This window comes from Tamandua tetradactyla, chromosome 2 (genome assembly GCF_023851605.1).
Source record: "Tamandua tetradactyla isolate mTamTet1 chromosome 2, mTamTet1.pri, whole genome shotgun sequence".
NCBI classification, from domain to species: domain Eukaryota; kingdom Metazoa; phylum Chordata; class Mammalia; order Pilosa; family Myrmecophagidae; genus Tamandua; species Tamandua tetradactyla.
The window spans coordinates 50,081,585-50,108,279 of NC_135328.1; the positions used below are offsets into that span (position 1 = coordinate 50,081,585).

The 26,695-nt window shown below is 39.0% G+C and overlaps 1 protein-coding gene across 7 annotated transcripts in view; it reads left to right on the forward strand.

Annotated features, from left to right (window-relative positions):
• Positions 1–26,695, forward strand: part of GARNL3 (GTPase activating Rap/RanGAP domain like 3) — a 254,850-nt gene that overhangs the window by 138,403 nt on the left and 89,752 nt on the right. For 6 of the 7 annotated variants that reach the window (XR_013169397.1, XM_077145391.1, XM_077145397.1 and 3 more), the window contains exons 7-9: positions 13,584–13,648; positions 16,450–16,513; positions 25,849–25,875. The exons of the other annotated variant lie outside the window; for it this stretch is intronic. Coding sequence is in view for 5 of the 6 variants with exons in the window: in XM_077145391.1 (XP_077001506.1) it covers positions 13,584–13,648; positions 16,450–16,513; positions 25,849–25,875 (156 nt within the window). In the remaining variant the exon portion in view is untranslated. The remainder of the gene's footprint in view (positions 1–13,583; positions 13,649–16,449; positions 16,514–25,848; positions 25,876–26,695) is intronic. 7 annotated transcript variants of the gene reach the window in all.

A 26,695-nucleotide genomic window follows, 5' to 3' on the forward strand; every position in this document is an offset into this window, starting at 1 on the left:
CAAGTATGGAGAGATACAGAAAGATGTGGTATTCCAATCGCACAAGTGCTGTTGCATTTTAAGCGATTGAATTTCATCTCCTAACATAATTATAGTCTGTTCTAAGTCATCTCTATGCAGATTAATTTCCTTATCTGTTTTAACCTGTTGAGTCTATATCTTACTTACATTTTCATGCCATTTTTCCACATAATGTGCAATTTGAATTTCTTATGTTAAAGCTCCTCCAGCTACTGCAGCTGTGGTAGTGAGGGCTATGATTCCCAAGATTACCATAATTAAAAGTACCAATAAATTTTTTGGTATGTTTAAGCATATATTGTAAAATTTTGAATAAAACGTGTGTATCAGGTGAAGATACCCATGGTCGATTTTGGTTCACAGGAAGCCATACTCCAAGGCACCTTCTTAAAAGAAGAAAAGTCTAATTTTTAGAAATAGAAGAATTAAGACAGGTAAATAATTGACAATCAGAACATTGTATTTCTAATGAGGATAAATTAAAAGCAATTGTTTCTGCTAAAATAGCATAAGGATTAATCACGCAAGCTTGAATATAACCAGTTAGATCAATTTTAAATTTAAGAGAATAGATTGATTTTATTAAAGAGTAATTTCCTTTCCAAATATGAATAGGGGCTAAACTCAAGGCCAGTTTCCAAATTGCTGTTTTCCGAGGACCTGAGTTAACAAAAGGGCAGGGGGCTACCATTCCCATCCCACGCCACAAGATTTTATTTGTAGCATTGGTGTAAATCTCAATGGAATAATTATTCAGGGCAAACCAAGGTAACTTAACCAAACAGTTCAGTCAGAACTACAATTCTGAATTGCGTACCCCTTAGGGGACCAATCCATTACAATTCCATAGGAACCATTAACGAGTACTGACTTGAGTACTGATTTTTGTTCACCATGGCATTGTACCCATTGAATATGCTCTGATTCAGGTGTCCATGTATATGAATTTTTACATAAAGTAAAAATTCTTTAGGAACAAGCTCAGAAATTGATTTTTCTTCATATGCAAAGCTCATCCCAGAAAGCAAATGCAATGTAGCCAGAGAATATTTTTCTTAGGAGTATAACCTAAGTTCTAATTTCAAACAAGGAGTATTATCGTGGCTTGAGAGACATAAAGGAAAGCCTTGAAATGCCATCATAGAGATATTAAATTTTTCTCCTTCCTCCTTTTGGAACTTAGGGAGACGAGAACCAAGTGGTCCAGGAAGATAAGTTGAATCGTTAATATGAACAGCTACAGAATTATCTTGCCATGTGACAGGTCTTAACAGTTGAGGATTAGGTACATATGCCCAATAGGTATAATTTTTTGCATATGCACTAGGTGTATGGAAAATCAAAATCAAGCACAAGAGAAAAAGGAAGTTATTTATAATTGCTTCTATCACTGCCATGAAAGCCATGAAAAAGTTAGGAGTTTTTTCTTGTCCTGTTTTCTTGAGAGTCTTTTCTGCTTCTTGTGCCAACTTTTTTATTTGCCCCCATGAAGGTGGCTTAGCTTGTTGGATGTGGGGCATTACCACACATTGTTTCTTGTGGTTTCCTGCTCGTATCTTGACTTGAATCTTCTAGAAGGGATCCAGAACAATGGCTGTCCATCACCTGCAGAAATACAAGCATATCCTTTCCCCCCCAGGCTTTACCTATCCAGGCTTCCATTCATTCTTATCTAAATCTTTCCACCAAACAGATTGTTCTAAAAATTGTTTGTGTAATACCTATGACCAGTGTTTTTCTATAGCTGTCTCTAATGTTGAAAAAGTTTAATGTTATCACAGCTTAACTACATTGATTTCTAGGAGTAGGAGAGAATATCTCCCCATTTTTCTTCATAAGCAAGAAAAACATAAAATCCTTTTTGTTTTAGAAGTTACATTTTGAATATTTGATGAGCTCTTTCTATAATAGCTTGACCTCGTGGGTTTTATGGGATTTCTGTTACATGCTTTATGTTCCATAATTGAAAAAATAATTGAACTTTTCTATATATATAGGCCAGTCTCTTATCTGTTTTTATTTGTGAAGGGATTCCTATATGTCCAAAACATTCCAGAAAATGGGCAATAACATGTTTAGCTGTTTCTCCACTTAAAGGAGAAACTACAGTATAGCCAGAATAAATATCAATGAAAACATGAACATAAGCCAGTTTTCCAAACAAGGGGACATGTATAAAGTCAGTTTGCCAGATTTCGTTTGGTTGTAAACACTGTGGATTCATTCTGGATGTGAATGGTATAGAATGTAAGAGACTACAAGTTGGACAGCGTTGAATAATTTGTTGAGCCTCAGTACGAGTTAAATGAAATTTTTGTTGTAAACCTTTAGAATTGCAATGTGTAAGATTATGCCATTTGGAAGCTTCCACAGTTCCAAGTAATAATTTATCAATTCCATCATTACCTTCTGCCAGTGCACCTGGTAATTGTGTATAAGATCGAATATGAACAATATAAATCTTATGAGTACGTTGTTGTCAGACAGCATTTTGTAGTTGTTTAAATAATTGACCTAATTCAGAGCTGTCAGTGTCTAAATTAACTGTTTCAATATTACGAGTGACAGTAACAGAATATTGTGAATCCAATACAATATTGAGTGAACTTGGTTTAATTTTTATTAGTTGAATAATTGCTGCTAATTCTGCTTTTTGTACTGAAGTATACCTGGTGTTCCATGTTTTTGTATCTGGTCCATAATATTCAGCTTTCCCTGATTTATTGGCATCTGTAAAATAAGTATCAGCATTTAATTAAGGGTATGTCACTAATTATTCTAGGTAAAATCCAAGTAGTAAGCTTTAAAAATTAAAATAATTTTGTTTTAGAATAATAGTTATCATTTTCATTCAGTTAATCTGCAAGGCCTATTTGCCAATTTAAATTAGTTTGATATACACTTTCAGTTTGTTGTTTGGTAAGTGGAACAATAATTTTCTCTGGGTCTTGTCCACACAATTGTCTTAGCCTTAGCCTGCTATTAAATATCAATAGACCCATTTTATCCAGGTAAGTTGTTAATTTTTCCCTGTGGAATGAGGCAAAAATATCCGTTCTAGTATAGGTTCATGTTTTATTAAAATTCCTGCGGGGGAATGTTCTGAGGGAAAAATGAAAAGCCATAAAGGTACTCCAATTTGAATTCTATGCAACTGAGCTGAATGAATATGTTCTTGGAGACATTCTAATTCCTTTTCAGCCTAAATGGTTAATTTTCTGGGATTATCTAACTGAGGATCTCCTTTCAAGGTATCAAATAAAAGATGTAAGGCATAAGTAGGAGTTCCAAGCATGGGTTGTAACCAATTAATATCTCCTAAAAATTTCTGGGAGCCATTTAGTGTTTGCAAATAATCTTTTCTTATCTGGACCTTTTGAGGAGTAACAGTTTTATTTATTATATTGCCCAAGTATTTATATGAAACTGTTTTTTTGAATTTTTATGGTGCAATTTGTAATCCTACCTTATTTAGTTTTTGTTCTAAGCTTTGAAAAAGAATTTGTAACTTTTCTTCTTGTTCCATGGTGACTAAAATGTCATCCTTATAGTGAATGATACATGCTTCAGGGTATTTGTCTTGGATAGATTGCAAAGCCAATCCAACATACCTCTGGCATATTGTAGGGCTATTTAACATGCCTTGAGGAAGAACTTTCCACTGATATCTGTGTAGTGCCTCTTGGTGATTGTATGTGGGCACAGTAAAAGCAAATTTTTCTTTATTTTGCTTTGCTAAAGGTATGATAAAGAAACAATCTTTTAAATTTATCACAATAATAACCCAGTTTTTAGGAATCATAACTGGTGTGGGCAAGTCATGTTGTAACGGCCTCTTAGGTTGAATTACAGCATTAACTTTTTTAAAATTAGTTAAGACTTTCCATTTTCCTGATTTCTTTTTTATAACAAATACTGGAGAATTCCAAGGACTATGAGATTCTTCTATATGTCCTGCTTTAAACTATTCTTGAACTAATTGAGTTAGAGCCTGTAATTTTTCTTTAGATAGAGGCCACTGCTCAACCCATACAGGCTCATTTGTTTTCTAAGTTAAAGTTATGGATTGGGGTATAATGTGAACAGTGGCCCCAGTTATAAATTTGGATAGCCAAGGCCTTTGCAAGAACTTTGTCATTGAATATTAAAATTTTGTGAGGGTCTTTGAAGTGAATTATAACCCATAGTTTTCATCATGTCCTTTACTGTGGGAGCTAAGAATGGAATGTTAACATATGCTCCCCATTGTTCTAATAAGTCTCTACACCAGAGATTTATTGCTATATCCAGAATATAAGGCTGAATGGTCCCTGTTTGACCATCTGACCCTTTACAAGATAGGATATTAACACTTTGTTGGACAGTGTTAACTGTGCCAATCCATGTAAAGTCTGGCTTAACATTTGTAGAGGCCAGCTTACTGGCCAGTATTTTAAAACAATGATAGTAATGTCTACTCCTATATCTACAAGTCCTTTAAAAGATTTGCCTTCAATCTGTATAGTGAATTTCAGTCTTTCTTTTGTTAATAACTCTTGCCAATATATTTCTTGTTTTTCAGTACTGCCAAATTCTCTTATTTTTTTCTTTCCTGAATGTCCCATTTTCTAATATGGTAATATTAATAATTGAGTAATCCACTCTCCTTCTATAATTTGATATGGACCTTTCACTGAAATCATAACTTGAATTTCATCCTTATAATTCTCATCAATAACTCCTGTATTTACAAAGATACCTGTATTAGTTAAGGTTCTCTAGAGAAGCAGAATCAACAGCAAACATTCGCAAACATAAAATTAATAAAAGTGTCTCACATAACCATGGGAACACAGAGTCCAAAACTCACAGGGCAGGCTGTGAAGCTGATGCTTCCTGTGGTGGGTCTGGACAACCTCCACAGGAGAGGCTCACCGGCCAAAACAGGAATAGAGCCTGTCTCTTTGGAATCCTCCTTAAAAGGCTTCCAGTGATTAGATTAAGCAGCACTCATTGCAGAAGACACTCCCCTTGGCTGATTACAAATGGAATCAGCTGTGTATGTAGCTGATGTGATCATGATTTAATTCTATGAAATGTCTTGATAGCAAAAGACAGGCCAACACTTGCCCACCCAGACAAACAGGTACCACCACCTGGCCAAGCTGATGCATTAACCTGACCATGACAGTCCACCCCTTGTCAACTTGGCAGCTATACATATCACCTTAAACCATACCTAATTTCTTAATAGAAAACAATAAAACATACCTTTTTTCTTTCACCTAGCAATACTCAGCTCTCCTGTATATAACTGGAAACACATTAAAATCTCTCCAGAATAGGGTGCAAGTCCTTGGGTAATATTCATCCTTAAACTTGGTATCTTACAACTTAAATAGTATAATGTGAACAAAACAGCATTACAGTCCTCGTTTCTGAAACTGATCACGTGGCCGTAGTTCATATTTATCCTACCTTCTTCCACTACCCATTCCATGTTCCCTTCAGCTGGCTGTGGTTCTTTGCCTGGTGGGGTGACCCAAACCTTCATTCCTGAAGTTTCAGAGTCATTGGTAGTCCTGTCTGGATTGGGTTGTTGCAGTTTTCCATTGATTTTAATCACAGTGCATGGTAGTACTAAAAGATGCCCTAGGGAATCTCCTATATTCCAGAAAAACTCTTCTTTAACTCCACATTGTGTAGTTGCAGTCATATTTCCTCCTGAGAGTCAGGGTCAATCACCCCAACCAATAATGTAATCCCCTTCTTGACTTGTTGATCCAGGGACATTAGTAGCCCAAAGTTACCAGTGGCAGTCTTAGATTCCAGTTCAATGGAATCATTGTTATTTCTCCTGGTGGAAGCACTCTCCCTTTTGGAACTAAAACCTGTAGATCAGCAGAGCTCAGGGTCACAGAGACAGGAAGGAGAAATTTTCCTAGCGGGATCATTAGGAGTAATAATGAACAGTGCCACTCTCATTTCCACCCCTTGGTTCCTGGACCTATGGATCCTGGCTATGGGAGAAACAGCACCATACAGTGGATGCTGATTCAGAGCATATAGAGCTTCCTGGAGAACATTACCCCAGTCCTTCATGGTATTGCCATCTAGTTGGCACCATAATTGAGTTTTCAAAAGGCCATTCCACCGCTCTATCAATCCAGCTGCTTCTGGATGATGGGGAACATGGTAAGACCAGAGAATTCCATGAGCATGTGCCCATTCCCGTACTTCACGTGCTTTGAAGGGTGTTGCTTGATAAGAAGCAATGCTGTGTGGAATACCATGACAATGGATAAGCCATTCTATAAGCCCACGGATGGTAGTTTTGGCGTAAGCATTGCATGCAGGGAAAGGAAACCCATATCCAGAATATGTGTCTATTCCAGTTAGAACAAATCACTGCCCCTTCCATGAAGGGGGTGGTCCAGTGTAATCAGCCTGCCACCATGTAGCTGGCTGGTCACCTCGGGGAATGTGCCATACCAGGGGCTGAGTGTGGGTCTCTGGTGCTGGCAGATGGGGCTCTCAGCAGTGGCTGTAACCAAGTCAGCCTTGGTGAGTGGAAGTCCATGTTGCTGAGCCTGTGTATAACCTCCATCCCTACCACCATGGACACTTCGTTCATGTGCCCATTGGTCAATGACAGGAGTTGCTAGGGAAAGAGGCTGACTAGTATCCACAGAATGGGTCATCTTATCCACTTGATTATTAAAATCTTCCTCTGCTGAAGTCACCCTCTGGTGCACATTCACATGGAACACAAATATGTTCATGTTTTTAGCCCACTCAGAAAGGTCTATCCAGACCTATTTGTCACCAATTTTCCAATTATGGTCTTTCCAAGTCCCTGACCATCCGGCCAAACCATTAGCAACAGCTCTTGAGTCAGTATACAAACACACCCCTAGCTAGTTCTTCTTCCAAACAAAATGAACAACCAGGTACACTGCTCCAAGTTCTGCCCACTGGGAGGATTTCCTCTCACCACTGTCCTTCATGGACACCCCAGAAAGGGGTTGTAGTGCTGCAGCTGTCCACTTTTGCGTGGTTCCTGCTTATCATGCTGAACCATGTGTAAACTAGGCCCGAGTTTTCTCTTCCTCAGTCAGTTCACTGTAAGGAACTCCCCAAGAGGCCATAGCTCTGGTCTGGGAAAGAGACGGTAATGTGGCAAGAGTAGAGACCGTGGGCATTTGGGCCACTTCCTCATGTAACTTACTTGTGCCTTCAGTACCTGCTCTGGCCCTATCTCGTATATACCATTTCCATTTTACAATGGAGTGCTGCTGCGCACGCCCAACTTTATGGCTTGGTGTGTCAGACAACACCCCGTTCATGATAGGTAGCTCAGGTCTCATGATAACTTGGTGGTCCAAGGTTAAGTGTTCAGTCTCTAGTAAAGCCCAGTAGCAGGCCAAAAGCTGTTTCTTAAAAGGAGAGTAGTTACCTGCAGCAGATGGTAAGGCTTTGCTCCAAAATCCTAAGGGTCTGTGTTATGATTCTCCTATAGGGGCCTGCCAAAGGCTCCAAAGCGCATCTCTATTTGCCACCGACACTTCCAGCACCATTGGATCTGGTGACAGAGCAGCTTGTACAGCAGCCTGAACCTGTCGCAGAGCCTCCTCTTGTTCAGGTCCCACTCAAAATTAGCAGCTTTTCTGGTTACTTGATAAATGGGCTGGAGTAGCACACCCAAATGAGAAATATGTTGTTGCCAAAATCCAAAACAACCAACTAGGCATTGTGCCTCCTTTTTGGTCGTAGGTGGGGCCAGATACAGCAACTTATCCTTCACCTTAGAAGGGATATCTTATCATGCCCCACACCACTGGGCACCTAGAAATTTCACTGAGGTGGAAGGGCCCTGATTTTTGTTGGATTTATCTCCTATCCTCTGACAGACAATGACTTTCCAGTAAGTCTAGAGTAGTTGCTACTTCTTGCCCACTAGGTCCAATCAAGATGATATCATCAATATAATGGACCAGTGTGATATCCTGTGGGAGGGAGAAATGCTCAAGGTCCCTGCAGACAAGATTATGACATAGGGCTGGAGAGTTGATATACACCTGAGGTAGGACAGTGAAGGATATTGCTGACATTGCCAGCCGAAAGCAAACTGTTTCTGGTGGTCCTTACTAACAGCTATTGACAAAAAAGCATTTGTCAGATCAATAGCTGCATACCAGGTACCAGGGGATGTATTGATTTGCTCAAGCAATGATACCATATATGGAACAGCAGCTGCAGTTGGAGTTACCACCTGGTTGAGCTTACGATAATCCACTGTCATCCTCCAAGACCCATCTGTTTTCTGTATAGGCCAAAAGGAGAGTTGAATGGGGATGTGGTGGGAATCACCACTCCTGCATCCTTCAAGTCCTTAACAGTGGCAGTAATCTCTGCAATCCTTACAGGAATCCAGCGTTGCTTCTGATTTACTATTTTGCTAGGTAGGGGCAATTCTGGTGGCTACCATTTGGCCTTTCCCACCATAATAGCCCTCACTGCATGAGTTAGAGAGCCAGTGTGGGGATTCTGCCCGTTGTTCAGTATGTCTATTCCAATTATACATTCTGGAACTGAGGAAATAACTACAGAATGGGTCTGGAGGCCTACTGGACCCACTGTGAGATGGACCTGAGCTAAAACTCCATTGATCACCTGGACTCCATAAGCCCCCACTCTTAGTGGTGGACCAGAGTGACATTTTGGGTTCCCTGGAATTAATGTCACTTCTGAACCAGTGTCTAATAATCCCTGAAATATCTGATCATTTCCTATTCCCCAGTGCACAGTTACCCTGGTAAAAGGCCATCGGTCTCCTTGGGGAAGGCTTGGAAGAAGATTAGCCGTATAAATTTGTGGCAGTGTAGACTGCTCGTCTATTGCATTTCTAGGTACCCCATGAGTTATCAGCCAATGCCACAAATCTCTGTGAGTCATATTTTGACTCCTGCTTTGAGTTTGCTGTCTATTATAATAGCCAAGTCTACCCTGTCTTTGGCAATTAAGTGCCATCACCTGGCTTCTGCCAACTCAGGATCTGGTCATCCCTATTATGTTTAAGAATTCCAGCTCAGTGACAGCAGTTCCCACAGTAATATCTGACCTACAGAGAAGTGCAACTACAGAACTCTTCAGGGATGATGGCGCTAGCTTCACAAATTTATTTCTCACTGTTCTGGTAAAAGGTGCATCCTCCGGACATTCCTGGGGTGTAAGAGCAGACTTTGCATGATAAATCCATCTAACATTCCAATCTCTCTAAGCTTCTGGATCCCCTCATCTGCATTATACCAGGGCAATTCTGGCATTTCAACCTCAGGTAATGTCAGCCACCTTTTTATCCATGTTTCAACCAACCATCCAAACAAACTGTTAATGCCTTTTCTAACCCCTCGAGCTGTAACATTGAATGCAGAATCTCTGCTTAGTGGACCCATGTCAATAAATTCCACCTGATCCAGCCTTATATTCCTCCCACCATTATCCCACACCTTTAAAATCCATCGCCACACATATTCCCCTGATTTCTGTCTATCTAGACTGGAAAACTCACACAGTTCTTTTGGAGTATAACGTACCTCCTCATGTGTGATACTTTGTACCTCACCTTTAGGGGCCTGTTGGGACTTGAGTCTAGTTATAGGTCTGGAGGAAATGAGTGGTGGGGGTGGGGGTGGGTCATGAATGAGAAGATTTAGAAATATCTTCCAAGCCATTTGCTTCAGGGCATTCATTTGCAGTTTCATCTGGTGAAACAGGATTAATCACTCTAGGGCTAATTCCTTCATGTGGAGGTTGGGTGGCCAACTCCTCAAGGCAAGCTGGAGTTGAGGCTGCTATGTCATGAGGGCAGACTGTTACAGGGTTATCTAGAGATAATTTAGCATGACCTAGTGTTTCAACCTCACCCCTGACATCATTATGAATCCATATGTTACCATCCCATTTTTCAGGGTCCCCCTCCTTTCCAATCAATGCCCTCACTTTTACAGCAGACACCATGCAACATTGAGATTTCAGTTTATGTTGTAGAGTTACTACTCTAACAATAAGATTCTGAGTTTGATTTTCAGAAATCTCAAGTCTACAGCTACAGGAAATAATATTTTCCTTCAGGATATTCATAGAAACTTCTACATCTGTCAGACAGTGCTTAAGCTTCCCGTTTGAAGCCTTAAGCCCATCCCTTTCACTTATTAATGTATGCAGTGTATCTAACAACAACCAGTCAGCATCTCTATACCTCTTATTTCTACAAAACTCCATAAAGGTGTCAAAAACATTATCCCCCACAGCCTGACTTCGTACAAGCAAAGCATTAGAACTGAATGGTGATATTTTGACTATCTCTTTTGCCAACTCACTCCATGGATTGTGAGTGTCATTCTGATTATGGGAATCAGAGTTCTTAGTGCCTTTGAGTCTAGTCAGAGTAGAAAATCATTCATAAAAACCCATTTTTAAGATTCTGTTTCTTAAGAACCACTCCTGGTACCAAGTTGTATTAGTTAGGGTTCTCTAGAGAAACAGAATCAACAGGGAACACTCACAAATATAAAATTTATAAAAGTGTCTCACGTAACTATGGGAACGCAGAGTCTAAAATCCACAGGGCAGTCTGTGAAGCCGACAATTCTGATGGAGGGTCTGGACGAACTCCACAGAAGAGGCTTACCGGTCGAAGCAGGAAGAGAACCTATCTTTTGTGACAGGAAGAGAACCTATCTTTTGTGAATCCTCCTTAAAAGGCTTCCAGTGGGCGGGCCACGTGGCTCAGCATGTAAGAATGCTTGCCTGCCATGCCCGAGGACCTGGGTTTGATTCCCGGTGCCTGCCCATGTTAAAAAAAGAAAAAAAGCTTCCAGTGACTATTAGATTAAGAATCACTCATTGCAGAAGACACTCCCCTTGGCTGATTACAAAATGGAATCAGCTGTGGATGCAGACGATGTGATCATGATTTAATTCTATGAAATGTCCTCATCGCAACAGATAGGCCAGCACTTACCCAACCAGACAAACAGGTACCACCACTTGGCCAAGTTGACACATGAACCTGATCATGGCAATACCTTTATTACTTAAACTGCTTCCTAGTACAAGTCCTCCTGTTTGTGCAGGAATAGGGCTATGCATTCCTGTTTTATTCTTTCTAGAATTATATTCAGGGACTAGCATAATAGTTTCAGCAGTAGGTAAATCTACTATGGCACTCTTGCTAGTTGCAGGGGACAAATATTGGACACATCGCTGGAGCGGATTTGTACTAGATACTGCATCCACCCGGCATTGTTGTGGCCAGGGTCCCAAGCTGGCCCCCATATCCAGTTTCCCAATAACAAATTGCCTTCAATATAAAATCAAGATCTACATTGATTACTCCAATGATAACCTTTTTGACATTTAGAACATTTTGGGGGAGCGTTTCTTCCTGATCTAATTTCCAAATTACCATTGTTAGTTTTGGGACGAGCTCCAAAATTATTTCTAGTTTTACAATCTTTTTTCATGTGTCCAGGTTTTCCACATTTGAAACAGTTCCCTTTTCAGGACCCTTTTATGTTTATTCCAACAATAGCTTCAGCTAACATTTGCATTCTGTGTGGTTCTGAACCAGTGACTCTGCAACATTTAAGATAATCCTCTAAATGTCCCCCAGCAGCTTTAATAGGGTGTAAAGCCTTTTGACATTCAGTATTAGCATTATCAAAAGCAAGTCTTTATAATAACAAATCTCTTAATTCCACCTGAGATACTGACTTTTCTATATTATCTTTTAATCAAGCTATGAAATCAGTATATGGTTCATTACTTCCTTGTAAAATTTTTACAAAAGAGGGGGTAACAGTCCCAGGAGGAGTAATTTGTTCCCAAGCTCTAATACAAGCAAGTCGAGTTTGAACAATAGCCACATCGTACTATATCTGAGCTCCAACCCATCATATGGTCCAGTGCCCATAATTTGATCTGCTGTGACTGGTACCTGTGCCTGTACATTAGCATTTTGAGCTGCTTGTTGATTTGCTTCATCTAATAGACACATTTTCCACTGCAAAAACTGAGAAGCTGTTAAGGCAGCACGAGTAAGCATCTCCCAGTCCCATGGAATTAATCTCTCAGACTGTGCTAGTTCTCTCCCACAGTATATAGGGAGGATGTGCCATATTGAGCACAAGCAATTTTTAACTCATTTAAAATTTTAAAAGGAAGAGGTACATGCTCAAGTTGGTGCACTCCTTGAGGAAATTAGTCATTAGTAGGAATTTGAGTAATTAGTACTGGAAACATATAAGCTTCTGGATCCCCCTCTCATTGGGCTTGTCGAATTCCCATTGAGACCGTTGGTCCTTTAGGAACCGGAACTGAAAATCGTGGTGGACATTCATTTGTTACATTGTTGGGAAGAGCAAAAGGAGGAGGACACTGAGAATATTTTGGTTCAAAATAAATTCCTTTACAGGATAATTTATCTACAGAGGGCAAAAAAGGAAATTCCTCAGAATGGAAAGAAATGGCCTTTTCCTCCCTTTTTATTTCATCTGCGGCATCAGCTGGCCCATCACTTTCATGGTCACTATCACTTTCATTTTCTGAACTACTGTGTTGAAGTGGTTGTGATACAGCTGTAATTAACTTACACAAAGACCAAACAGAAGCAGGAATGTTTCCCCTTGTCTGTAAACCTTTTTAAATTCCTTTATTACTTCATGCCGTTGTTTAAGTTCTAAGGTTCCTCTTTCTGGCAACCAGTGACAATATTTCTGAATAATGCAAAATAACTCAGTGGTTTATCCTTTTTTTATTTTCACCCTGCTTGCCTTTAACAAAATATATAACAAGGTTTTATATTCAGCATACAAAGAAGTATATTGCCCCATTGTAACCCTGATTAACACATTCCCAGAACAAAATTTTTACCAAGTTCTTGGAGTCCGGATTATCCCTCCTTCTGGGTCCTGGCCGTGTCACAAAATCCTCTTCAGTTGGTTGGACCTTCCCTTCTTCGGGTCCCTGTTTGGGCGCCAGTTGTCAGGATTTCCCTGGAGAACAGGGGAGAAGAAGGGGCACCACACAGGATTAAGAAACGACAGACACAAGAAGTTAGTTAAGTGGGGTCAGGAGACTCAAGCTCATCAGGAGCAAGAGCAAGAGCCCCGAATAAACTGACACCCACATATTTATTATGTTCTTACGTGGGAACTCCTTTAGGGAGTATTATCAAAGCAAGATTATTTTTAAATATCTGTCATGCCTGCAAAGCTACAAGGTTTGCTTCCCAGCTCCTTGTCTCGGGAATCATTTATTTCTTATCAGCATGCTCTCTATTCAGGTCTCTACTGGCTCTTGAGTCATTGTCCTTGAGAACGTTTGCTTCAGTGGTTTTCCGTATCAGCGGAGCATGGTGTTCCTATGCTCATGTCCTCAACCAACAGCCAACCACTCGAGGCTTCAGACAGCCGTCTCCAACAACTGGATATAGATGTTTTTTTTCTGATGACCATTTTGTCTCCTTCAGAGACAAAAATTGCTGAACTTCACACTGATTTGGTGTTTTGGCTTTTTAGGGTACCCAGAAAATATGCCTTCCCTACAGTCCCACAAAAACCCTCTCTGTGAAGTCCATCTTAAGGTGAGTACTAACAAATAGAAACCTAACACCAGGATTTGTAGGCCTTTATGATTTTTTCTTCTTGTGATCACCTTGAAGTTAGTTACCGTCTTCTTTTTTTCTTTTTTTTTTTTCAATCAAATTTTATTAAAAATAAAAGCATCAGGGCAGGCCACGGTGGCTCAGCAAGCAAGAATGCTTGCCTACCATGCCAGAGGACCCAAGTTCGATTCCCGGTACCTGCCCATGTAAAAAAATAAAATAAAAGCATCAATCACCATTACAAATCAAGAATCTAATCTAAATATGTACTTGACAGTGAAGTACATTTGAGTATGAAGTGTAAAGGTTCCCCAGAAAACCGCCAAATATATCATCTCCAAATATCTAAATAATAAAGATTTCTTCCTCTTTTCTTGAGCTTTGCCTAGTTACCAGACATTTTGCTAAACACTTGACATGCATTACCTCATGTAATCTTCACAGCAACTTATAAGGCAGGTACTGTTATTATCCCCATTTTATAGATGAGGAAATGGAAACTCAGAGAGAGAGAGACATCTACGTGAGGTCACACAGCTAGTGTGCACTGGAACTAAATACCTGAGTCACCGTCCAGCTGATTCACTATTATGCTTCTCTCTACCCTGCATTAGTTGCTTGCTTCTTTTTTTCTTGCATGGGTTCAGGTACTCTCATTCTGCAAGGAAAATCAAGAAATATTTTTCCTTTCATTTTTTTCATTTTGAGATAGAAAACCAGGTGTCATAAAGGCTTCTCTGGGAAGAATGTAGTTATTCTTTGCCAAACAGAAAGTTAAATGAATGGAACATCTGGCTGCTCCCCACACAGCTGCCTCTAATGGCCCTATTTTCCCCCCTTCCCCTATCCCATGCTTGGGTAACTCAGATTGAACCTGTTGCTTTGTCACCAGCTAAGATGTTAAATCGTAATAACAGTAGCTTCTGTTTGTCAGGAACTGTGCTAAATGCTTTACAAGCATTCTTTCATTGAATCAGCTCCATGAGGTAGATCTATTATTATTTCCACTCTATAGATGAGAAATCTGAGCCTAAGAGAGATGTAGGGATTTGTCAAAGATCTCCTAGCAAGTCACAGAGCTGGGCTTTAAACCTAAATCTGTGTGACTCCAGGACTTGGGTTGTTAACTACTTATGCCATACTGGATGAAGGATAGAACTTATCTCAGTGCTCCAAAGGTTTTCCTCTGTCTTTGTGTACAAACAGGTGATGATAGGAGATAATGTTTTCAATTCACAGGTAAAAGATAATAGCCACAACTCACACTTACCGAAATGTCTCTGAGAATGGCAAACTAGACTATCAAAGATTACATCTGCCTGGTTAAAGGGCACTAAGATTAAGAAGTAATTTTTTTTAACATCATGCTTTCAAGCTTCATTTGGTGTCCAGATTACATACCTTCTCCTTTCTGCTCTAGGCCTTCTGATTTTTTTCTTGAGCAGTCTGTACCCAAAAATAAAGAAAGCATTAATAAAGAGGTCAACATTTTTGTTGAGCACCTAAATATTTTACTGCTGCTAAGGAGCTATAAATCTTAATTTGCTTTAAGAAGAAAATTTTTAATTATACTGGCTTAAGATTTCTGTGAATCTTTTTTTTTCCCAAAAAGAAGTTACTTCAGTACTTTTTTTCCTTATGTTTAAAGACAAGGCATTTCATTTATTGTAATTTCCTTCAGTTATAGGAGTAGAGCCTTAGCCTTTCAGTCTACCACCCATAGCCAGAGCAAGTTACAACAAGAAAATATTTTTAAAGATACGGAAAATTAAAACTCTACAGTTGCTTCTAATAGAAGAAAATATTTTAATTTCTTTTGTTAAAATCATGAACTTGAAAACTTAAAAGGAAATTAAGTTATAAGCACTCTGGCTACCCAGGATTCAAATCTTAACCTTGCAATTTAAACAGGTTTGATTTACTGAGCCTCAATTTCCCATCTTTACAGTGGAGATAAGAGTCAGTTCCCAGCCCATTCACTTCCCAAACAGGCAAACAAATGAAAAACCAAATAAATAAAAATTCAGCAAATGGTGCATGCTGCAATAAGGGGATACTCACATGGAAAAAGAATGAAATGTGACCACCCCATACAGCATACAAAAAAAAAAAAATTCCTCATAAGAGCTAAATGAGATAATTCGTGTAAAGGAATTACCCTGGTACCTTTGCATGCAGTAAATACTCTATAAATATTAGTTATTATTTTAACTTTCACTTGTAAATATTGGAGTTCTAGCTAAAAGGAGCCGTAGAGATCACCTAGTTCAACTTCCTTGTTACTCTAGAGCAACTTAAGTTTAAGAAAGTTACGTTACTTTTCCAAAGTAAAACATTTAAGAGCAGCCTTTTTAAGGGGGTCTTTTGCCCTCAGTAGCAAAGGAATTGACAAAGGAAGAAAGAAATGTCAGGCAATCTTAATTACATATCATTTTATCATTAATAGCTAGTAAGTATCAATAAATCACTTTTTTAGTAATCAAAAAAAGAATCTTGAAGATTAATCAAGGTTGCTTAAGACAATGCACCAAGTTCCTACCTCCCTCATTATTTGAATATCATTAGAGGACAGTTATATAAGTAGAATGCAGTGTTTGGTTACTCTTCTATATTCATTCACTGATCACTCCTTCATGGTTTATATATCCTATGTGCCAAGCCCCTAATGGAATCCAGCTATGATTTTCTAGGACAAATCATGGAGCTTCTCTGAGAAGCAGAGACTTGTGCCACATTAAGTTTCTGCCACATTATAGCTCATTCTGTCCATTCTATTTCAGTGCCATGAATCTGGACAAATTTGAGAAAGGTCCCAGAGAAATTTTTCATCCTGAGATACAAAAGGTAATGGAAATTTTTATTCTTCAAAATTTTATAAAATCTTCATGGTATTAATTAGAACTGACAGATCCCATATGGTTCTTAATTCGGGATACAGAGCAGAATCACTTGTTAACTTCAAAAAAAGAAACTCATGCAAGAACCCCACATTGGAGATTCGGGCTTGACAGGTCTGGGGTAGAGCCTGGGAATTTGTATTTTTCAAAAGTTTCTTGAGTAGTTCCAATGCATAACCACTGTCAAGAGCGACTGTATTGTATGATCCTTGACCTCTGAACCAACATAATATATTTAAAAGCCAATCTTTTTACTGAGTAATGTAGAATTATATGTAATTAGGAAGAGATTTTTAAAAATTAATAAAATACAAAATGTGTTTATTGAGCTCTATTTGAGTTCAGTGCTGTGCTGGGTACACAGAGGATGAAAGGTATCCCAAAAGCCATCCTTTTTTCTTAGGACTTACTGTTAAAGAAGAAAATTCTGCCTGGGTAGGAAATATATATATATATATTTATATATATATATATATATATATATATATATATATATATATATATATATATATTTAGAATAATCTAAATAATAATTCACCAGGAAAATGTCAACCAAACTTTGATCTTGAAAACCCCTTAGCTTTTAAAACCTTCTTACTAGTAGCGAGCCTGCTGTACATCAGAGCTGAGATTGAGGGGGTTAGTATGGCCAGGCAGGGTGACAAGGGAAGAGGCTGGTGGCACAGGCTGGAATATTATCCAGAAGGCAACAAGGAGCCAGGAGAGTCTTTATGCCGAGACACATCATGCTTGAATTTGCTTTTTAGAGAAGTAACTCAGACAGTATAAGGAGGATAGATTGGAGCACAGGCAGCCTTTACCTGCATATGTTTAAAATATAGTTGGCTTTTAAAATAAAGTTACTGAGCGGGCTACGGTGGCTCAGTGGCAGAGTTCTTGCCTGCCATGCCTGAGACCCAGGTTTGATTCCCGGTGCTTGCCCATGCCAAAAAAAACAGTAATAACATAAAATAAAGTGGGACTTCCGGAGAAGATGGCAGCTTAGTAAGACGCGCGGGTCTTAGTTCCTCCTCCAGAACAGCAACTAAAGAAACAGAAACAATACAAAACAGCTCCCGGAGCCACGACAGAGACCAAAAAGACAGCGTACCCCATTCTGGAACGGCTGAACGGGCAGGGAGAATCCGCTGCAGTGAGATACCCGAGGGGCGCGCGCTTTCCCGGGCCGGGGCGGCTGGCGATTGGGGTCCCTTCCACACATGTGGCTTCCCGGTCTGACTGGGAAAGTTGGATAGCAGGGCCCTCCCGCCACGCTTGGCGTCTCGGGCCAGCTGGGCAATTTGGACCGGCACTCCCCCAAGCCGCGGTGGGCGGTGACCCCCGCTCCATGCACGGTTTCCCGGGCCGACTGCGAGATTCGGATTGACAAGTTAAAGGAGCCACAGCATCTTTTACTGGTGGGACCTGCAGACAGACGAGCACCATGAGCGCCACCTACTGGGCAGGAAAAGAAAAACAGAGCCCAGAGATTTCACAGAAAAACCTTTCAACCAGCCGGGTCCCACATCCAGGGAAATCTGATCAAATGCCCAGACACCAGCAGAAAATAACGGATCACGCTCGGAAAATTGAAGATATGGCCCAGTCAAAGGAACAAACCAATAGTTCAAATGAGATACAGGAGCTGAGACAACTAATGCTGAATATACGAACAGAAATGGAAAACCTCTTCAAAAACCAAATCAATAAATTGAGGGAGGACATGAAGAAGACATGGGCTGAACAAAAAGAAGAAATAGAAAATCTGAAAAAACAAATCACAGAACTTATGGGAGTGAAGGACAAAGTAGAAAAGATGGAAAAAACAATGGATACCTACAATGGTAGATTTAAAGAGACAGAAGCTACAATTAGTGAACTGGAGGATGGAACATCTGAATTCCAAAAAGAAACAGAAACTATAGGGAAAAGAATGGAAAAACTTGAGCAGGGGATCAGGGAACTGAATGACAATATGAAGCGCACAAATATACGTGTTGTGGGTGTCCCAGAAGGAGAAGAGAAGGGAAAAGGAGGAGAAAAACTAATGGAAGAAATTATCACTGAAAATTTCCCAACTCTTATGAAAGACCTAAATTTGCAGATCCAAGAAGTGCAGCGCACCCCAAAGAGAATAGACCCAAATAGGCGTTCTCCAAGACACTTACTAGTTAGAATGTCAGAGGTCAAAGGGAAAGAGAGGATCTTGAAAGCAGCAAGAGAAAAACAATCTGTCACATACAAGGGAAACCCAATAAGACTATGTGTAGATTTCTCAGCAGAAACCATGGAAGCTAGAAGACAGTGGGATGATATATTTAAATTACTAAAAGAGAAAAACTGCCAACCAAGACTCCTATATCCAGCAAAATTGTCCTTCAAAAATGAGGGCGAAATTAAAACATTCTCAGACAAAAAGTCACTGAGAGAATTTGTGACCAAGAGACCAGCTCTGCAAGAAATACTAAAGGGAGCACTAGAGTCAGATACGAAAAGACAGAAGAGAGAGGTATGGAGTAAAGTGTAGAAAGAAGGAAAATCAGATATGATATATATAATACAAAAGCCAAAATAGTAGAGGAAAATATTATCCAAACAGTAATAACACTAAAAGTTAATGGACTGAATTCCCCAATCAAGAGACATAGACTGGCAGAATGGACTACGACCCAGCAATACCACTGCTAGGTATCTACTCAAAGGACTTAAGGGCAAAGACACAGATGGACATTTGCACACCAGTGTTTATAGCAGCATTATTTACAATTGCAAAGAGATGGAAACAACCAAAATGTCCATCAACAGACGAGTGGCTAAACAAACTGTGGCGTATACCTACGATGGAATATTATGCAGCTTTAAGACAGGATAAACTTATGAAGCATGTAATAACATGGATGGACCTAGAGAACATTATGCTGAGTGAGTCTAGCCAAAAACTAAAGGACAAATACTGTATGGTCCCACTGATGTGAACCGACATTCGAGAATCAACTTGGAATATATCATTGGTAACAGAGACCAGCAGGAGTTAGAAACAGGGTAAGATAATGGGTAATTGGAGCTGAAGGGATACAGACTGTGCAACAGGACTAGATACAAAAACTCAAAAATGGACAGCACAATAATACCTAATTGTAATGTAACTATGTTAAAACACTGAATGAAGCTGCACCTGAACTATAGTTTTTTGTTTGTTTGTTTGTTTGTATCTTTTGTTTTTGTTTTTCTTCTTTTTCCGTTTTTTATATATATATATTTTATTATTATTATTATTATTATTTTAATTCTCTTCTCTATATTAACATTCTGTATCTTTTTCTGCTGTTTTGCTAGTTCTTTTCCTAAATCGATGCAAATGTACTAAGAAATGATGATCATACATCTATGTGATGATACTAAGAATTACTGAGTGCATATGTAGAATGGAATGATTTCTGAATGTTGTGTTAATTTCTTTTCTTTTTTTTTGATTAATAAAAAAAATGAAATAAAATAAAGTTACTGGCTCTCAACTTAGCTTACCACTAATATATAGAGTGAATTCCCATATCTTTTGTTCCCATTTTATTTTTAAAATAGTATTTGTACCTTGCCTCAATCCTAGAAGGAACTGAGGCAAAAATGGGTGTGTTAGAAATCCTAGAATGAGTTCCGGAGAAGATGGCGGCTTAGTAAGACGCACGGGTCTTAGTTCCTCCTCCAGAAAAGCAACTAAAGAAACAGAAACAATACGAAACAGCTCCCGGAGCCACGACAGAGACCAAAAAGACAGCGTACCCCATTCTGGAACAGCTGAACGGGCAGGGAGAATCCGCTGCGATGAGATACCCGACGGGCGTGCGTTTTCCCGGCCGGGGCGGCTGGCGACTGGGGTCCCCTCCACACACGTGGCTCCCCGGTCTGACTGGGGACGTTGGATAGCGGGGCCCTCCCGCCACGTTTGGCGTCTCAGGCCAGCTGGGCAATTTGGACCGGCACTCCCCCAAGCCGTGGCGGCCGCGACCCCCCCCCCCTCCACGCGCGGTTTCCTGGGCCGACTGCGAGATTCAGATTGGCAAGTTAAAGGAGCCACAGCATCTTTTACTGGTGGGCCCCGCAGACAGACGAGCGCCATGAGCGCCACCTACTGGGCAGGAAAAGAAAAACAGAGCCCAGAGATTTCACAGGAAAACCTTTCAACCAGCCGGGTCCCACATCCAGGGAAATCTGATCAAATGCCCAGACACCAGCAGAAAATAATGGATGACGCTCGGAAAATTGAAGATATGGCCCAGTCAAAGGAACAAACCAATAGTTCAAATGAGATACAGGAGCTGAGACAACTAATGCTGAATATATGAACAGAAATGGAAAAACTCTTCAAAAACCAAATCAATAAATTGAGGGAGGACATGAAGAAGACATGGGCTGAACAAAAAGAAGAAATAGAAAATCTGAAAAAACAAATCACAGAACTTATGGGAGTGAAGGACAAAGAAGAAAAAATGGAAAAAACAATGGATACCTACAATGGTAGATCTAAAGAGACAGAAGCTACAATTAGTGAACTGGAGGATGGAACATCTGAATTCCAAAAAGAAACAGAAACTATAGGGAAAAGAATGGAAAAACTTGAGCAGGGGATCAGGGAACTGAATGACAATATGAAGCGCACAAATATACGTGTTGTGGGTGTCCCAGAAGGAGAAGAGAAGGGAAGAGGAGGAGAAAAACTAATGGAAGAAATTATCACTGAAAATTTCCCAACTCTTATGAAAGACCTAAATTTGCAGATCCAAGAAGTGCAGCGCACCCCAAAGAGAATAGACCCAAATAGGCGTTCTCCAAGACACTTACTAGTTAGAATGTCAGAGGTCAAAGGGAAAGAGAGGATCTTGAAAGCAGCAAGAGAAAAACAATCTGTCACATACAAGGGAAACCCAATAAGACTATGTGTAGATTTCTCAGCAGAAACCATGGAAGCTAGAAGACAGTGGGATGATATATTTAAATTACTAAAAGAGAAAAACTGCCAACCAAGACTTTTATATCCAGCAAAATTGTCCTTCAAAAATGAAGGAGAAATTAAAACATTTATAGACAAAAAGTCACTGAGAGAATTTGTGACCAAGAGACCAGCTCTGCAAGAAATACTAAAGGGAGCACTAGAGTCAGATACGAAAAGACAGAAGAGAGAGGTATGGAGTAAAGTGTAGAAAGAAGGAAAATCAGATATGATATATATATAATACAAAAGCCAAAATGGTAGAGGAAAATATTATCCAAACAGTAATAACACTAAAAGCTAATGGACTGAATTCCCCAATCAAAAGACATAGACTGGCAGAATGGACTACGACCCAGCAATACCACTGCTAGGTATCTACTCAAAGGACTTAAGGGCAAAGACACAGATGGACATTTGCACACCAGTGTTTATAGCAGCATTATCTACAATTGCAAAGAGATGGAAACAGCCAAAATGTCCATCAACAGATGAGAGGCTAAACAAACTGTGGCGTATACCTACGATGGAATATTATGCAGCTTTAAGACAGACTAAACTTATGAAGCATGTAATAACATGGATGGACCTAGAGAACATTATGCTGAGTGAGTCTAGCCAAAAACTAAAGGACAAATACTGTATGGTCCCACTGATGTGAACCAACATTCGAGAATCAGCTTGGAATATATCATTGGTAACAGAGACCAGCAGGAGTTAGAAACAGGGTAAGATAATGGGTAATTGGAGCTGAAGGGATACAGACTGTGCAACAGGACTAGATACAAAAACTCAAAAATGGACAGCACAATAATACCTAAGTGTAATGTAACTATGTTGGAACACTGAATGAAGCTGCACCTGAAATATAGCTTTTTGTTTGTTAAAAAATTAACACAACAGAAACAACAAAATTTTAATGAAATAAATGTTAATATTAAAATAAAAAAAAGAAAAAAAAAAAAGAAATCCTAGAATGAGTTGAGACTCAGCATCAAGGGATTGAGAAAACCTTCTCACCCAAAAGGGGGAAGAGCAAAATGAGACAAAATAAAGGGTCAATGGCTGAGAGATTCCAAACAGAGTTGAGAGGATATCCTGGAGGTTATCCTTACATATTAAGTAAATATCACTTTGTTAGTCAAGATGTAATGGAGAGGCTGGAGGGAACTGCCTGAAAATGTAGAGCTGTATTCCAGTAGCCATGTTTCTTGAAGTTGGCTGTATAATGATATAGCTTTCACAGTGTGACTGTGTGATTGTGAAAACCTTGTGTCTGATGCTCCCTTTATCTACCTTATCAACAGACGAGTAAAACGTACGGAATAAAAATCAATAATAGAAGGAACAAATGTTAAAATAAATTTAGATTGAAATGCTAGTGATCAATGAAAGGGAGGGATAAGGAGTATGGTATATATGAATTTTTTTCTGTTGTCCTTTTATTTCTTTTTCTGAATTGATGCAAAAAATGTTCTAAGAAATAATCGTGATGAATATGCAACTGTGTGATGATATTGTGAATTACTGATTATGTATATAGAATGGAATGATCATAAGTTAAGAATGTTTGTGTTTGTTTTTTTTTTAATTTTAAAATTAATTTTAAAATGGGTGTGTTAGTTTAAACTTAAAGCAACTTTAGGCTTGCTTAGCATACTATGCTGAAAAAATAATTATTTATAGCAAATTTTAAAACAAACTGGGACTATAACTATTCCAGTTCTAGTGTGCCTTTCTTGTTTCATTCATACAGGTTGTCTTTCTTAATCCTTTAAGAAAAACCCAAAACCCAAGGAGCCCACTCTATGATGCTTCTTTCCGTATCTTGCTGCTGAGTGAATTCCCTCAATAGAGTTCGTCTCTGCTCAGTCATCCTGATCTTCTTTCTCTCTTCCACAAAATAAAAAATGACAAGGAAAAGAGAGAATAGCAGCCTTTTGCCTGTAACTCTGTGCCTGTTTTTTGTTTTGTTTTTTACCAAACAAAAGATACTTTCACGTTTTCCCTACATTTGTGTTTTGACTTATTTTTTCTCTTTAACAAGGAACCATTCACATGACCTTTCCCTTCTGATGCTTTACTTAAATCCCCATCCCTTCATCCTCCATGTGTGTAAGTATGCCAGTGTGTGAAATTTACTCTCAGTAGTACTGCTGCTGTTTCCCTTGGGAATCCTTGAGTGACAGGCTTTAGTTGTAGGGAAAACACAGGATCAAAAAGTGAACAGAAAATAAACCAATTCCATTATAAAGCAGGTATCTTTCTACAAAATAGAAAGGTGTCTTGTGCTATTTTAAAATGTTATTGGACTATTTCTGGCTGCTATATGTAACATTTTCCTTGGCCAAAAACCTTTCCGGAAGTAATGTGTGATGTTTGCTTAAATGGATAGAAATACCTGAATGTCTGTGTGTTTTTTCTGCCACCAAATTTGTCTCCAGATAATTGTAATATGACTTTTCTAAATGACCAGGTTCCTTATAAAAATGTAGAGGGCTAAATTTAGATTTGTTAATCTAGGAAAGTGGGATATATAAAACCACTCTCTCCCAAATGCCGTATATCTGAGGTAAAAAATCAGTGTCAGTCTCCCAACTAATGATAAAATCATTCATTCATCAAAAACATTGCCAGTAGGACTGGATTAAGAAACACTATGACTAGCTAGAAATTACACCTGTGGCTAAAATTACAAACCAGGAAACATGTAAAAAGAGGTCTTAGTTGATGTTCACTGATTCAGGAAAAAGAACATTTTAAAAACCTGAGGAGTGTTAAGTGGGTCATTTGCAAAACAGTACAGACTACAGGACCCACCACTTTTGAACAAACGTAATCCCAAATAATAAAACTGCAAAATAAATGTAACCTGACAGTTTATGGCTTCCTTCCTGCAACAGTGCTGAAGGGTTAGACTCTAGACCTGAGCTTATAGTCAGGACTCTTGTGCCTAAGCTTGGATTTCTTCAACCTGGCCCAGTAAGGAGCCGAATCACCTGTTACCCAATCAGGGAAAATCGCAGTCCTAAGGCTTGTCTGGCTGATAGCATTTGTATAGCTGACAATAGTGAGCTTTGCCTTATCTTACTCCTCACAGATAGAGGGGAAGAAGTGCTGGCCCTTCTTTCAGTCAAAGACTGACTCTTACAACTAGTGTTAAAGAACTAGATTACTTACAGGCCATGTGACCTTAACCAAGGTTCAGATTCCTCATCCGTGATTTCAGAACAAGTAAACCACCTTTCCTATATCACAGGGTCATTGAAAAGTTCAAAAGAAACTGCACAAAGAGAGTTTTTTAGTGAAGTGCACAGTGATATGCAAATATGAAGGAATTGTAGTATTTCTAAGTCACAAAGGAGAAAAGGTACAACAATTTAATTTTTTCCCAGAATTTAGAAATAAAAGAGGTGTCTGAGTTCTAACAAAAAAACCTTCCTGTTAAATAAATAAAATTGCTTTTCTTTCAGAATTGCCAGATTTCTGGTTGGCCCAGCTCCCACCTAGAGAGCCTTGGACGAGAAGGGGGATGAGGGTCCCTTCAGTCTCCTCCCAGCCTCCATTCTGGCCACAGCTTCTGTCAATTCCTTGTCAGCTCTGGGTTCTCTTCCCCATCACAGCCATGCTTCACTTGGTTCCGTCCCTTCCCTGCCATTACTTATTGTTTTCCTTACAGAGCGTTTGGATTTGCTGTCCACATATCAACCAGAATCTCCTTTATTAGAAAACTTTGTTTCTGGATGAGTGGGATTTCCATGTAATTAAATTACAAATTTATATATGGAATGAATGAGAATGAGAATAAACATTAACATAAAGTTGATTAAACCTCTGTTGTATCCCAGGCACTCCATACATTAATTCTTTTACTCTTCGCAATGACCGTCACAAGAGTGAAGACTAGAGTTATCCTTGTATTATGGATGAGAGGACAGAGACCCATTGAGGTTAAGTGACTTATGCCTAAACACAGTTAAATGCGTGATACAGCCAGAAATCCAATGCCAGGATTATTTAAGTTCACTATTTCATGCTTCTCTTAGGAAAAGCTCCTATTAAGGACTTGAATTATGGTCAGGCAAGCCATTGGAGGGAAAGAATCCAAGCATCTTGGCTTCTTTCTGTCTTTTGTCATAGTTTTGTTTCCAAAGAGAGTTCCCATAACCAACTTTTCTTATTTTCATAATGTCTCGATATAAAAGTGTGAGAAAACTGAGTGTGGCTTTCATAGAAAGTTAATAAACTGATCACCTTTAAGCATGGACATAAACTTTTAAAACTTTATTTAACAGGACTTACTGGTTCTTGAAGAACAAGAGGTGAGTAATTTTATGGAGATATTTGCTCCTGTTGTATTCTGCTTCAATGCTTATAAATACAATTCTCCCTTCACCATGAACACAGCTTTTTCTTTTAGTCAGATTTCTTCATGGATTTGCATACTGTGAGTCCATTATCACTATAGAAAAGTTACTTATGTGTTTTTTGCAAGGTATATTTCAGAATTTTCTATATAGCTAGTTGTAAAGATATTAAAAACAGTTAAGCTATTTAAATCTTCTTGGAAACATTCAAATTTTAAGCTTGTGATCAGGGTGAGTAATGATGTTTGAATTTTCATTAAGTTAAAGATAGGATATTTCTACTTTATTAGCACATTTGTCTCTTGATATAAGATGCCATGTTTATTTGCATGTTTCCATTCCATCGCCCCATTTAAGCATGTATTGGGCTTTCTAAGTATATAACTAATATAGGGAAATATCCAAAATATCATCAGTAGTAAGGTAATTAAAGAAATTATGATTTATATATATTATGTCTCTCAGTAAATGGCATTGCCATTCTTCCAGTTACTAAGGCCACACTTGGAGAAATCCTTAACTCCTCTCTTTCTTTCCTACCCTGTGTATATTCCATCCACACATGCTTTTGACTGTTCTTCAAAATATGTCCCCAATCCAATTGTTTCTCAACATTTCCAACATAACCATTCTAGTCAAATAGCACCCCATCATTCTGGAGTGTGTAGTATATGTCCTAACTCTTCTCTCTGTTTCCACTTTTGGCCGTCTATTCTGTTTTTCATACAGTATCCTCATGGTCCTTTAGAAACATGTCAAACCAAGTCATCCTGTG